The sequence below is a fragment of the Heloderma suspectum genome, chromosome 3 (assembly GCF_057233095.1).
Source record: "Heloderma suspectum isolate Gila_16-S chromosome 3, 16-S_ref, whole genome shotgun sequence".
NCBI lineage: Eukaryota > Metazoa > Chordata > Lepidosauria > Squamata > Helodermatidae > Heloderma > Heloderma suspectum.
The window spans coordinates 30,070,955-30,083,711 of record NC_139460.1 but is presented as its reverse complement, the minus strand read 5'-3'; the positions used below and the strand labels follow the sequence as shown (position 1 = coordinate 30,083,711).

General features: G+C 46.1%; 1 protein-coding gene across 1 annotated transcript in view; it reads left to right on the top strand.

The window, feature by feature from the left end:
• Positions 1-12,498, top strand: part of SLC35F2 (solute carrier family 35 member F2) — a 43,906-nt gene extending 31,408 nt beyond the window's left edge. The window contains exons 7-8 of the mRNA XM_084841638.1: positions 1,453-1,607; positions 8,846-12,498. Of these exons, the coding sequence (XP_084697764.1) occupies positions 1,453-1,607; positions 8,846-9,094 (404 nt within the window). The 3' untranslated portion in view covers positions 9,095-12,498. The remainder of the gene's footprint in view (positions 1-1,452; positions 1,608-8,845) is intronic.
• Positions 12,499-12,757: the final 259 nt, after the last annotated feature.

Genomic DNA, 12,757 nt, shown 5'->3' with positions numbered 1-12,757 from the left:
GGTTCAATCCCAGGCATTTCCAGTCTAAAAAATCAAGTAGTAGCTGATAAAAAAGTAATTTCTTTGCTTGAAATGCTGGAAGGCCTCTCCCAGTCAGAACAGACAATACTGGATAAGATGGACAAAGTAGTCTCTGAGTTTATATAAGGCTGCTTCTTTAAAATGGCAACAGAAACCCAGCTGAAGAGCTAAAAACAGAACAGATCTTAAAGATCCCATTTCTCTACCTGTTGAATTGCAGTACTCAAAAGCAAGCTCAGTTGGGGGCGGTCTTTATGGTGCTTCAGAAAGATGCTGGGACTCTGGTGAATTCTAAATAGGGAATAGTAAAAGGGGGCTGCAGGTTCTCAGCTATTTCCAGAAGCAATATAGCAGGTGCAAAAAGAAGCAACAAAAAACTAAGCATTTGGGCCTTTTTAGTTTAGCAACCATGAGTCCCCCAGATGTTGTTGGGCTGTAATCCCCATCATCCCAAGCCACCATAGTCAGTGGTCATGGATGATGGGAGTTGTAGTCCGGTCGCATCTAGGGACCTAGTTTGGGAAAGGCTGCTTTAGAAAAGAGATGACTCGGGGTGGATTAGGGGACCATAATAGAGAAGGAAGTTGATAGAAGCTTTTCTCCCTCTCCCATAATCCTAGAATTGGGAGTCAAGTGAATTTGACAGGCAGTAGCTTCAGGACAGACAAAAGAAAGCACTTCACACATAACACTACCTATGTAAATGCGGTGCTGGCCACTGGCTTATATGGCTTTAAAGGGGAATAACACTTATCGTTACCTATTTATGATGGCCTGTATAGAACCTCCAAGTTCAGAGTTAATGCAATGGTGCATTGGGTAGGACGTTGGGGCAGTTGTCCAGGGACCCATTCAGCAGAATGACAGGAGGGCCCACAAACACAGCAGGGTTGACTTACTGCATTTTGAAGTAAGAGAAGTAACACCCCCCACCCCACCCCACCCACGGCAGCATAATTCTCTGAATACCATTTGCTGGGGGGCAACAGCGTAGGAGGGCTATAATCTTCATACTCGGCTTATGAGCTGTTTCCAGCTCATATACCGATTGGCTACTGTGGGAAGCAGGGTGCTAGACAAATTGACCTTTGGTCTGATCCAGCAGCTCTCTTCTTTATCTTCTTCTGTATGTATACCTGAGCTTAAAGGCTCCTGAGAATATTTGTCCTTCTCTTTCCCACTTTTTGTACCTTTTACTATACCCTATTTGGAATTCACCAAAGTCTCAGCATCTTTATGGAGAACCATAAAGACCACCCCCGCTGAGCTTGCTTTTGAGTACTGCAATTCAACAGGTAGTGAAATGGGATCTTCAGCATCTGTTCTGTTTTTAGCTCTTCAGCTGGGAGTTGTAGGGCTTTCTTCTGTCTAAACATGCATAGGATTGCCCCATCAGTGTCTTAAATGTTAAGCCATTGTCTTGCCTTGCAGCGTTGCTCTTCCTGGCTTTTGCCCTGTGCATGTTTGGGCTGTACAGCTTCATGCCACTAGTAATCAAAGTTACCAGTGCGACCTCCGTCAACTTGGGCATTCTGACAGCTGATCTCTACAGTCTTTTCTTTGGGATCTTCTTGTTTGGCTACAAGGTAAGCATGGCTCAAATCGTCTTTGTTCGAGAGTTATAGTAATGGGTAATCTCTTAGCCAGGGTTAGTTATACTCTGTGCTGAAAATAATTACAATTCTGCCCTCAAGCACACACCTTCCCCCGCCAATTTCTGCTGTTGGTATATATTTGCATCTTTTCTCTTATTTAACATAATTTATTTTGCCATTTCTACTGCTTTGAACGATTTTATCCGGTGTGGCATGGCAAGGATCTGTACAAAACACTGAAGCCGCAACCTCAGCCCTAAAAAAGTTGTTTAGCACCCCCATCTACCTGGCTTCTGATATATCAGTAGGCATTGCCCGCATAATACAAGCATGTCTTTGCAGGTATGAGGGGTAGAAACTTGCTTTTAAAAAGAAAAGCGCGAAAAAAGAAAGTTGCTTTTCTTGGCACGCTGAATGCTGTGAATACTGCATACCACTTTTTTTTGGCATCCCTACAGAATTTTTTAATTGCCCCTAATGGTCTTATTACAGATGTGAATTCATGGACAGACTGCATCATTATCTCTGACAGGAAAAAGCTAATTATACTGGAAATGATGGCTAAATAAGTTAATCACACATTATTACATAGAAGGTGGTTGAAATGCTCCCTCACCTGCCAGCTTCATGGACTGAGCTGTTCGATGTAATTGCAAAGCCTTCCTGAAAGTGGCAAATCCATGGGAGACACATTAAGCTAATTAATGGCAAAGATTTCAAAGCTGGTTTGCCCTGCCAATATCAGGCCTTACTGTTAAAATACAGAGTTTCTTTGAGGATTAGGGCATAGTTTTCTATACCAGCAACCAGCTACTAGCAGCAGCAGAGGGCAGCAGCTTCAAAGAACAAGGAGGAGCAAATGCAGATCTTACTTGCTCCTTAGCTGTTGCTCTCTCTTTTATATTGTTTTATATTTTATACATTAACATTTTTAATATGTGCCTGGGAAGTCTATTGAGTAACTCAGGGGTTGGGGGGAGGGGTGCCACCATATCTGTGGTCACGGGTAGGGGGAGGTATGGCGTTGGGGGATTAACAGGCCAGCTGAGGAGAAGAGGGGCTAGACACCTTACGGCTATCCCCTCTTCTGGTTCTTCCCCCAGCCAGATGGTTGCTGGCAGCCTTACCAGCTTGCCCTCAGGTCTGGTGCTGCTGCTGCTGAATGCCAGGTCGGTCCACAATAAAATCTCCCTCATCCATGATTTGATTGTGGATGAGGGGGCTGACCTGGTATGTATTACTGAGACCTGGGTGGGGGAACTGGGAGGGGTTACTCTCTCCCAGTTGTGCCCTCCTGGGTACTTGGTGCAGCACCAACACCGACTTGAGGGTTGGGGAGGGGGCGTTGCCGTGGTCAGTAGGAATTCAGTCTCCCTGTCTAGGCTTCCTGCTTATTCGAGTGCAGATCTTGAGTGTCTGTACCTTGTGTTGGGTACCCAGGACAGATTAGGGATTCTGCTGGTGTACCACCCACCCCGCTGCCCATCAGGCTCCCTGCCTGAGCTGACAGAGGTGGTCTCAGACTTGGTGTTGAGGACCCCTAGGATGATGGTCCTGGGGGATCTCAAATTCCATGCCAAGACCGCTGTATCCGGGGCGGCTCAGGACTTCATGGCCACCATGACAACCATGTCATCAGCTCAAAACATATAGAAGGACACACGCTTGATCTGGTTTTCTCGACTGGGCAGGAGGGTAGTGATCTGAAAGTGGAGGAATTAACATCTGTCCCTTTGTCATGGTCAGATCACTTCCTGTTGAGGTTTAGGCTTGGCTGCCTTCCCCCTCAGCAAGGGTGGGGGACCTATTAAAATGGTCTGCCCCTGGAGGCTAATGGATTCCGATGGATTCTGGGGGATTTTCCTGCTGGTATGGCTGGTGCTCCTGTTGAAGCCCAGGTCGCTCTGTGGAATGCAGAGATGACTCGGGTGGTTGACATGATCGTGCCCAAGCGCCCTCTCCCTCTGAGCAGAGCCCGGCCAGCTCCTTGGTATACACCTTAGCTGAGGGCAATGAAGCAAGAGGGGAGACAGCTAGAATGCAGGTGGAGGAAAATTCGTGCTGAGTCTGACCGAACACAGCTTAGAGCTCATTATCAAGCCTACTCTGTGGCGGTGAGGGTGGCAAAGAGACAGTTCTTTTCCACCAGCATTGCATCTTCTCACTGTCGTCCAGCGGAGCTTTTCTGAGTGGTTCGCAGACTGTTACATTCTGGGCCATGGGGAGAGACTTTGGAACACGCTGTGATGAGTTTGCATGGCACTTTGAATATAAAGTCACTCAGATTCGTCATGAATTGGACACCACAATTAATGCAGTTCCATTGGTAGAGGCGTTCAGAGCACCGTCTGGTCCAGTTTTATTGGATGAGTTTCAGTTACTGAGGACTGAGGATGCGGACAAGGTGCTTGGCCAAGTCCGGTCAACCACTTGTGCACTTGACCCTTGCCCTTCATGGTGTCAGGGGGCCCTAGCTGGCCTCTTTCAGTCTACTCCGGTAGCCAACTCCAGACACAGACAAAGGATTCTTTTCAAGGCTTTATTCCTCTTACAACTTAATAACTCTATCACCAGCGACTAAGCTATGAACAGCAGAGTAACATATGCCCCAGGTTGGAAACAGTTGGTCCCCGTTTGAACGAGAATCACTTGCAGAACCTGAACTTATGGGCTAGGAAGAGTCCCTCCCCTTTTCCCTTGGGTCCTCTGGACGCGACCGCTGCTTGCGTGCCAAATGGGCACTATGCCTCCTTTCCGCGCCCTCCATAGCTCGTCGCTCCTTGCGTCTGCGTCGAGCATCCAACCAGCCCTCCTCCCACACTCTTTCACTCCCAGGACTGCTCTCTATGTCTGGAATGCCAGCAGGAGGAATCTCTGCCAGCTGCAGGGCCTGGGAGGGATGAGAGCGCTCCTCTCCCACAGACGGCTGTTCCTCCTCAGAATCAGAACTGCTCTGAGGTTCTATGGGCTCAGTGTCCACCCCGACACATGGCTTATTACATCAAATGATGAGGGGATGTCTGGCTGGGTCCAGGAGGTTGTAAATTCCTCCTTGAGAGAGGGAGTGGTGCCAGCCTCTTTAAAAGAGGTGGCAATCAGGCCACTCCTGAAAAAGCCTAACCTGGACCCGGAGGACATTAACAATTATAGGTCGGTGGCCAACATCCCCTTCCTGGGCAAGGTGTTTGAGTGAGTGGTTGCAGGACAACTCCAGGCACTCCTGAATGAAACAGGTTATCTAGATCCATTTCAATCGTGCTTCAGGCCTGGTTTTGGAATAGAAACTGCCTTGCTTGCCCTGTGGGATAACCTCTGTTGGGAGAGGGACAGGGGGAGTGTGACCCTGTTGATTCTCCTGGACCTCTCAGTGGCTTTCGATACCATCGACGATGGTATCCTTCTGGATAGGTTGTCTGGGTTGGGAGTTGGAGGCACTGCAGTGCAGTGGTTCCACTCCTGCTTGGATGGCTGATTCCAGAAGGTGGTGCTGGGGGATTATTGCTCTGTACCACGGCAATTGTGCCATGGGGTTCCACAGGGCTCTGTTTTATCCCCCATGCTGTTTAACATCTACATGAAACCGCTGGGGGAGGTTATCCGGAGGTGTGGGCTGAGGTGCCATCAATATGTGGATGACATCCAGCTCTACCTCTCTTTCTCATCAAGCCCAGGTGAGGCAGTGGCTGTTCTCTAAATCAGTGCCTGGGCATGGGAATGGACTGGATGAGGGCCAATAAACTGAAACACAATCCAGACAAGATGGCGGTGCTGTTAGTTGCTCGTTTGTCTGCCTGGCTAACCTGTTCAGGAGGGGGTTGCACTTCCCTTAAAGGATCAGGTTCGTAGTTTGTGGGTGCTCTTGGACCCAGAACTGTCACTTGAGGCACACGTTAACTCAGTGGCATGGAGCACTTTTTATCAACTTAGGCTGGTATACCAGCTACGCCCTTATCTGGACAGAGATAGCCTAGCTACAGTTATCCATGCTCTGATAACTTCTCGTCTGGATTATTGCAATGCGTTATACGTGGGGCTGCCTTTGAAAATGGTCTGAAAACTTGAGCTAGTCCAGCATAGGGCAGCAAGATTGTTAACAGGGATTGGACAACAAGATCACATTATGCCAGTACTTTTCCAGCTGCACTGGCTGCAAGTCCATTTCCGGGCCCGATTCAAAGTGCTGGTATTAACATTCAAGGCCCTTAACAGCTTGGGGCCAGGTTATCTGAAGGATCGTCTCCTCCCATATGTGCCTGCCCCGACCCTAAGATCATCCTCAGCAGTCCTTCTCCGTGAGCCCCTGCCAAAGGAAATGAGGTGAGTGGCAACTAGGAAGAGGGCCTTTTCTGCTGTGGCATCCCGGTTGTGGAATGAGCTCCCTAGAGAGGTTTGCCTGGCACCTATATTGTATTCCTTCCGGCACCAGGTGAAGACATTTTATTCTCCCAGGGATTTTAGCTTCCTAGTCTTTTAGCTTTGGTGTTTTAAATCTGTATTTTAAATCTCTGCATTGCAGCTAGGTTTTATTCTGGTTGTACTGTTGTATTGTGGTTTTAATGCTTTTATATTTTATATTGTTTTATCCTGTGCTTTTTGGTTTTAATTTTTGTGAATTGCCTAGAGAGCTTCGGCTGTTGGGTGGTATAGAAATGAAATGAATAAATAAATACTTTTTCACTTCTGTGAGCCATCTGAGAGAACTTTTCCCATCATAGGAACACAAGAAGCTGCCTTATACTGAGTCAGACCATTGGCCCATCTAGCCCAGTATTCTTGACACTAACTGGCAACAGCTCTCTATGGTTTCAGACAGGATTTTTTCCTAGCTCTACCTGGAGAAGCCAGGGATTGAACCTAGGACCTTCTGCATGCAAGCAGGTGCTCTACCACTGAGCTATGCCCCCTTCCCTCATAAGGGCCTGTACCACTTTCAGCCCACCAAGCAGAATATAGCCTATCAGTTAGGCATGCCAGGAGTTTGAAGAACTTCCCTTTTTTTGCCTGTGAGTGCAGAAATGGAGGATGCCTAGGATGTTTGTGTGTGTTTTAAACCAGAGCTCCCAGAAGTGGTAGATCGCCTGACTCTCTACCCCCAAAGCCTCCTCTCATAGCTCAGATCACAGCAGCTGGCCCACTGCTAAAGCAGACAACAAAGCAAAGCTAGAGGGCCTCTCCTGAGAGTGAGCAACTACTACAAAAAGAGAGTGAGTGAGGGAGTGAGTGAATGTGGGAGAGAGGTGGAGAGTCACACATGAGGTGATTGGGAGCCAACAGTGCCTCTCAGACAATGCAGTGAAGAACGCTGATCTAGACAGCAGTACCAGCCTGTCTCGGCATCCAGTCAGCTGAGCCGAAGAGCCAATCCTGGCCCACTGGGCATGTTAAAGGCCTAGGCTCAGATCTTGCTCCTCAGTCTCAGCACCTTGTCTCTGTTGTGAGAACTCTGTCTACATTTCTGTTCTCATCCCCTTATTACTGCCTTGGATAAATTTTGACCCCTGCCTGGCTTTGACTATACTTCTGGCCCGCTTGGGTTGACAGCCATCTCCCTTGGGTCTTCACTTCCTTTGGCAGGGGCTCACGGAGAAGGACTGCTGAGGATGATCTTAGGGTCAGGGCAAGCACCTGAATGTCTGGATCCTGACCGATCACTGTTGACGGTTCATGGGGTATGTTTAGCTTGGTGGGCCACAGGCAGGCCTGATAACCTCAAGAAGCAAAGATTTGGTTTCTTTCCTCCAGTGGAGGTCTGCACACCTTGTGACCCACCAAACTGAATACCGCCCACCTCCCAGGTACAGCAGCCCATTGGGGGACCACCACCAGTGAAAGAGTACATATTCCCATGAAAAGAAGAACGAGGCCTACTCAAGTAGGTCTTGTATTTGAATAAACCACCTACAAATAACCACACATTCCTTAATTTCCTCTAGACACTGCCAGGTTGGAGAAGGTTGCCCTAGGTTTCTTTGCTCGTCAATAGCAATTAACCAAGCATATTGGAAAGAATGGCTTCATATCTTGTCTCCTAATTTGGGTGGGTTCCAGTTAGGATGTTATGGAACATCATGGAATGATATAGTATCAGTTCTGCATGTTATGGGTTTGGAGCCTTGGGACAAGAACCATTTCCTCATGTCATGTCCATTACCTTGCTTGTCCCAGATAGATGGGTGCTGCTAGTCAGAGAGATTCCCCAAGATTTTGAGGAGAAGTTGCTTGAGTGGGGTATTTTATGTTTTGATCTGTTGAATCCAAATTTGTCTGTACTGAAGTGATAAACCTCAGCTTTGACCCTAAAACTGAGAGTGGCAACCAAGAAGGCTGACACCAACTCCTTACCAGCATGAACTTGCTCTTGTGGCCACATTGCTTAACCAATTTTGATTAAGGCAAACTACTGTTAGGCCTAACACTTATCCCAAAAGCTTTTTAGAAGCCTAAGTTGAAAAATTAAGTATCCGAATTGTTTAGGTACAGATTTGGATTCAGCAGATGCAAACAAATTTTATTCTATTCTGTATAATATATTACACCTTTCCACAAATGTCACCAAGATGGTATACAGCAATTCAACTAAAAGCCCAATGACTCTTGGGCTTCTCCCCCACCACAGCTAATTGGCTGATTGCTCCTGTGTTCTCCTCTTCCCTCCACCCCCAGCCACCTTGCAGCTGACGAGCAGCAGGTCTCCTGACTCCCCACCCCCGAAGCCTCCTCAGGTAGCCCAGATCGCAGCAGCCAGCCCGTCACTAAAGCAAACAACAAGGCAAATCTAGAGGGCAGCTGCTGAGACTGAGCAGCTATTGCAAACGGAGAATGTGAATGAGAGAAAGGCGGAGAGCTGCACTCGAGGTGATTAGGAGCCACCAAAAGCCCTTGGGCCTTGCAGTGAAGAATGTTGGTTTAGTGGGATCAGAGTGCAGAGTCAAGTTTGGAAAAATAGGGGAGTCCAGGTGGTCAGTGGGGTTGGGGAAAGGGCTGGAATGTTCCATTTCTCCCTGCTCATCAAACCTCTCAGGCCTTTAGCTAGTTCAGGAATAATTAAAATGTAAGTACAAGGTTGTGATCCAGTGGCATTGTTGGATGTAACAGTCTTTCTTTTTTTAAAATGCTAAGACGTGCCCAGGCTGAAGTGGACTCTGCAAGGCCGAAGTTGCATTTGCCTGGTTTGTACAGGAGGGACTGTTCTAAAGTATGTCTTTTCACCTGTCCCTTGTGTTTATCAGTTTTCCGTGCTCTATCTCCTGTCCTTCGTGGTCATCATGGTGGGCTTCGTTTTGTATTGTTCTACGCCAACCCGCACTGCAGAGGCTGTCTCAACCAGTGTGCCACTGGCAGCCAGTACAGGGTTTGACAACTTTGCCTTAAAAATTGAGGAAAACCACCTGGATGCAGCTGTCGTCTCACCTGCACAGCACAACAAGGAAGAAAGTCAGGCAGAGGAAACACCAGCAACAAAACTAACAGCATTGTGAAATGCAGAGCCTTTCAGCTGCCAGAATTGTCTTGGAAATGTCAGTAAACAACAGATAATGAACATTATGCTGCGTTAGGGTGGATAAATTGGAGCTATATGTGTGGTGGAATCTGTGTGTCTGGAACTCCACCACACGATAATGAGGACTAGATCCTTAGTTGAGTTATCTCTATTAAGTCATGTTCACTGGATATTTATCTTAAGTGCTGACAGAAGAATAGAAAATACTGAGTACTAGGAGAATGACTAACTAACAATACACTCTGTAGAAAGAAAAATCTACACTAAAGAAAACCAAATTGTGCTCAAAATAAATTAATGGTTTATTTTGAGTAATTTCTTCTGTTCCAAGGTTTACATTTCGAAGGACTGTGGAAAGTTTTGGGCAAGGAACAGGTTAGCAAAAGGAGAGCAGAAAAAGGGAGGAAAGAAAGACATGAGGTTAGATGACAACTAGGATCAGAGAGACTGGGAACTGAAAGGAAGAGAGAGACACATCTGTGAAGCTTTCTGAATCCCCACCTTCAGACCACTATACCATGAGGACTAAAAACTTTACTTTTGGGGAAAGTGAAGTGGATAATCATATCCTGCTCTTACACAGCAAACATGCAGAGACCATACATAATCTTTGCAATAATTTAATTGCATCTTCACCTCTGGAGATCATTACAATTTTACATAATATGCATTGGCAAGTGATGCTAATGAAGCAACCTATGAGCCATTTTGTGACCCTAACTAAATTAAAGGATACACTGAGTCCTCCATCCACTCCACACTGATATTTGTATCTTCCTTAAAAAGTCTTATACTTTTTGATCTTGGATATATTTTACACTGTGCCCTTTCTAGTGGCAGAGAGCTCAGCAGGTAAATTGCGTGGGGTTTTTTGTGGGATGCAAAACCTGTGCATAGATCAGTTCTTTGGAAATGTAAATATAATCCTTGAGTTCTTAATTTGTCAAGATATATATCCCAGTTAAAGACCTGCCTAATGGTGTACACCTCTGCAACTACAAGATGCCCTTAGTTTCAGGACCATCTCTTCGTGGCCTGTTGTAACAAAGTGTACAATCAAAGCATAATAAACATTAGTGCCTCAATCAAGCTAGGGATTGAGACATGTAGATCTCTGGGCCTGTATCCCTACCGGGCTGAATTAAAGCACAGGTGGGCAACTTGTGGCCCTCCGGATGTTTTGAAAAAGTAGTAGGAGGTGAGCATCCAAAGTAGGTCACAAAGGACAGAAACAAGTTCTCAGGATGCAAAAATAGGTTTATTAACAAGAAGCCTGGCACGTTTTGGTCTGTCCCTTATTCTGAGACCTTCAGGACATAGAGAAAGCATCTGCAGTTTCTCACAACAAAAAGATTTTTGGTAGCAGTCACCTGTAGATTAACACAGGAGACAATCTTTTTGCTGTGAGAAACTCTGCAGATACTTTTCTCTATCCCCTGAAGAAGGCCTCAGAATAAGGGACAAGCTAAAACGCGTCAGGTTCTTTGTTAATAAACCTATTTTGCATCTTGAGAACTTGTTTGTCTTCTTTGTAACCTCCAGATGTTTTGGCCAACAGCTCCCATAATCCCTCACCATTGGCTATGCTGGCCAGGGCTAATGGAGATTGTAGGCCAAAACATCTGGAGGGCCAGAAGTTGCCTGCCGCTGCAGTAAAGACACAGAAGGCTGCTGAGTGCACAATTCCCAAATCCACTCCACCAGAAGCTCAACTGAGATATTCTGAACAGTGCTGGCCAGCTATGTGGAGTGGGGAGCGGGTGCTGGATTCAGTCCCTCCTGTTTTCCATTCCTTGCCAGACAGCTTATCAGTAGTATTCAAAGTATCTAACTCTGGTGTGCGTAGTCCCAAAAGCATTGTGGTTTGGAACAGAGCCTTGGTATTGGCAGCTCTTTCAGGCGCTTCGGCAATTTTCAACTGCGAAGATGTTCAAGTGCAGCAAGAGGCTGGCTGTGCGCCCATATGACATAATCAGTTCCGGCAACGCTGAACACCTGTTGTGAAGGTAGGAGGGATTAAAGGCAGGCGGTGCCTAGGCTGAGTTCAGAGGCCCATCCTCCCCTCATAATCAGCACTGGCTCAGCTGATAGCGACCATCTGGTGGTATGAGGGAGATCCAGTGCTACCACAAACTCCCGGTAGTGCTGGATATGTGGTTTTGCCACCACCTGCTGCAGCAGCACCTGTTTGAATGTGCGCAGAGGCAGATCTGCAAATATAATACTTTTTCCATCTATGGATGTATCTTGCTTGATCAGAGAAATCCTAGTTCCCTTGGGTTTTGCATGATGATCCCTGGAACAGGATGGAGAACATGTAGCCCCCCAGATTATGTTGGACTGCAAGTCCCATCATCCTTCAGCATTGGCTATGTTGGCTAGGGCTGATGAGAGTTGCAATCCAACAATATGAGGAGGAACACACGTTCCCCATCTCTGCCCTAGAATGAAACCTGCTGTAAGGTGGCTGTTTCACTGGCCCATCAGTTGTAGCAATTACTTGCATTGTTTTGTGCAGCCTATTCTCCAGCTGTGCCTATTATTATCATTATCTTTTTTTACAATTCAAACTGAACACCATTAATAATGAATTGAAATTGATCAAATGCCACAGCAATAACGTTTGTAGGTCATATCCTTAACTGATGAAAATTATCAGCCTAGTTTTGCTAGACTCCGAGAAGAGTCCTTCATTTCACCAGCGAAAGATTTGGGATGCAACCTTCCAATCAGTGCTGCACTGCAACCTTCCTTAGTTCAGAGGGGCTCTCACCCTGCTTTTAGAAGGCTGCAATCCTATACCTGGGAGTAAACGCCATTGAACTCAAAGGGACTTACTTCTGAGTAGATGTGTATAGGATTGCAAATGCCGCTTAAACTCACTGAGAGGGGAATAAGAGCTTAAGATCCTGAAGGCTTAGGTGGGAGGGGAGCAAGGGATTAGAATACTTTGGATCCATAGCCTCCCCCAACACGCCCCCAAAGGAATACCTTGTTTTAGCCACCACCACTGACTGACCACTTGCGTCTGGTGGCTGGAGCTTTCTGCCCCACAGCTGCCCTCCTGGGAAACACGATTGCTCCCTTAATTTTCCATTAAACATGCTTAGATCAAAGTGCTAAAGATTCCCCCAGTCCTCCTGTTCCTAAATCTTCTTCTAGTGAGGGTTTTATTTTTACAGACCAAACTTCTTAAAATATGTGAATGGAAAGATTTGCCATAAATTATACAGAGAATTGTGCTGGTTAATAAACAGTGAAATAATTTGGGATTTATTATTTTTTTTTTTTGTATATTTCTTTTGTAGCACATTTAAAGTGAACATGCAGTTCATACTATAGTTTTGTTTAAAGGTCACAAAATAAATAGAAGTTCAGTACAACCTGAGTGGACTTTTTAATTTATTTATCACATTTTTTAAAATCCTGCCTTTCCTCGAAAGAGCTGTCATCAGTGTATATGGTGCCCTTCTTTTATTCTCACAGCAACCCTGTGAGGTAGGTTAGACTGAGCAAAAATTACATTGGGTTTTCTGTCCTCATTCTGCCTTAACAATATGCCAAATAGATATCCAAACGTTCGCAAGAATTTAGTCCAATTATACATCCAAAACACCAACATGACATTATGGAAGTGCAT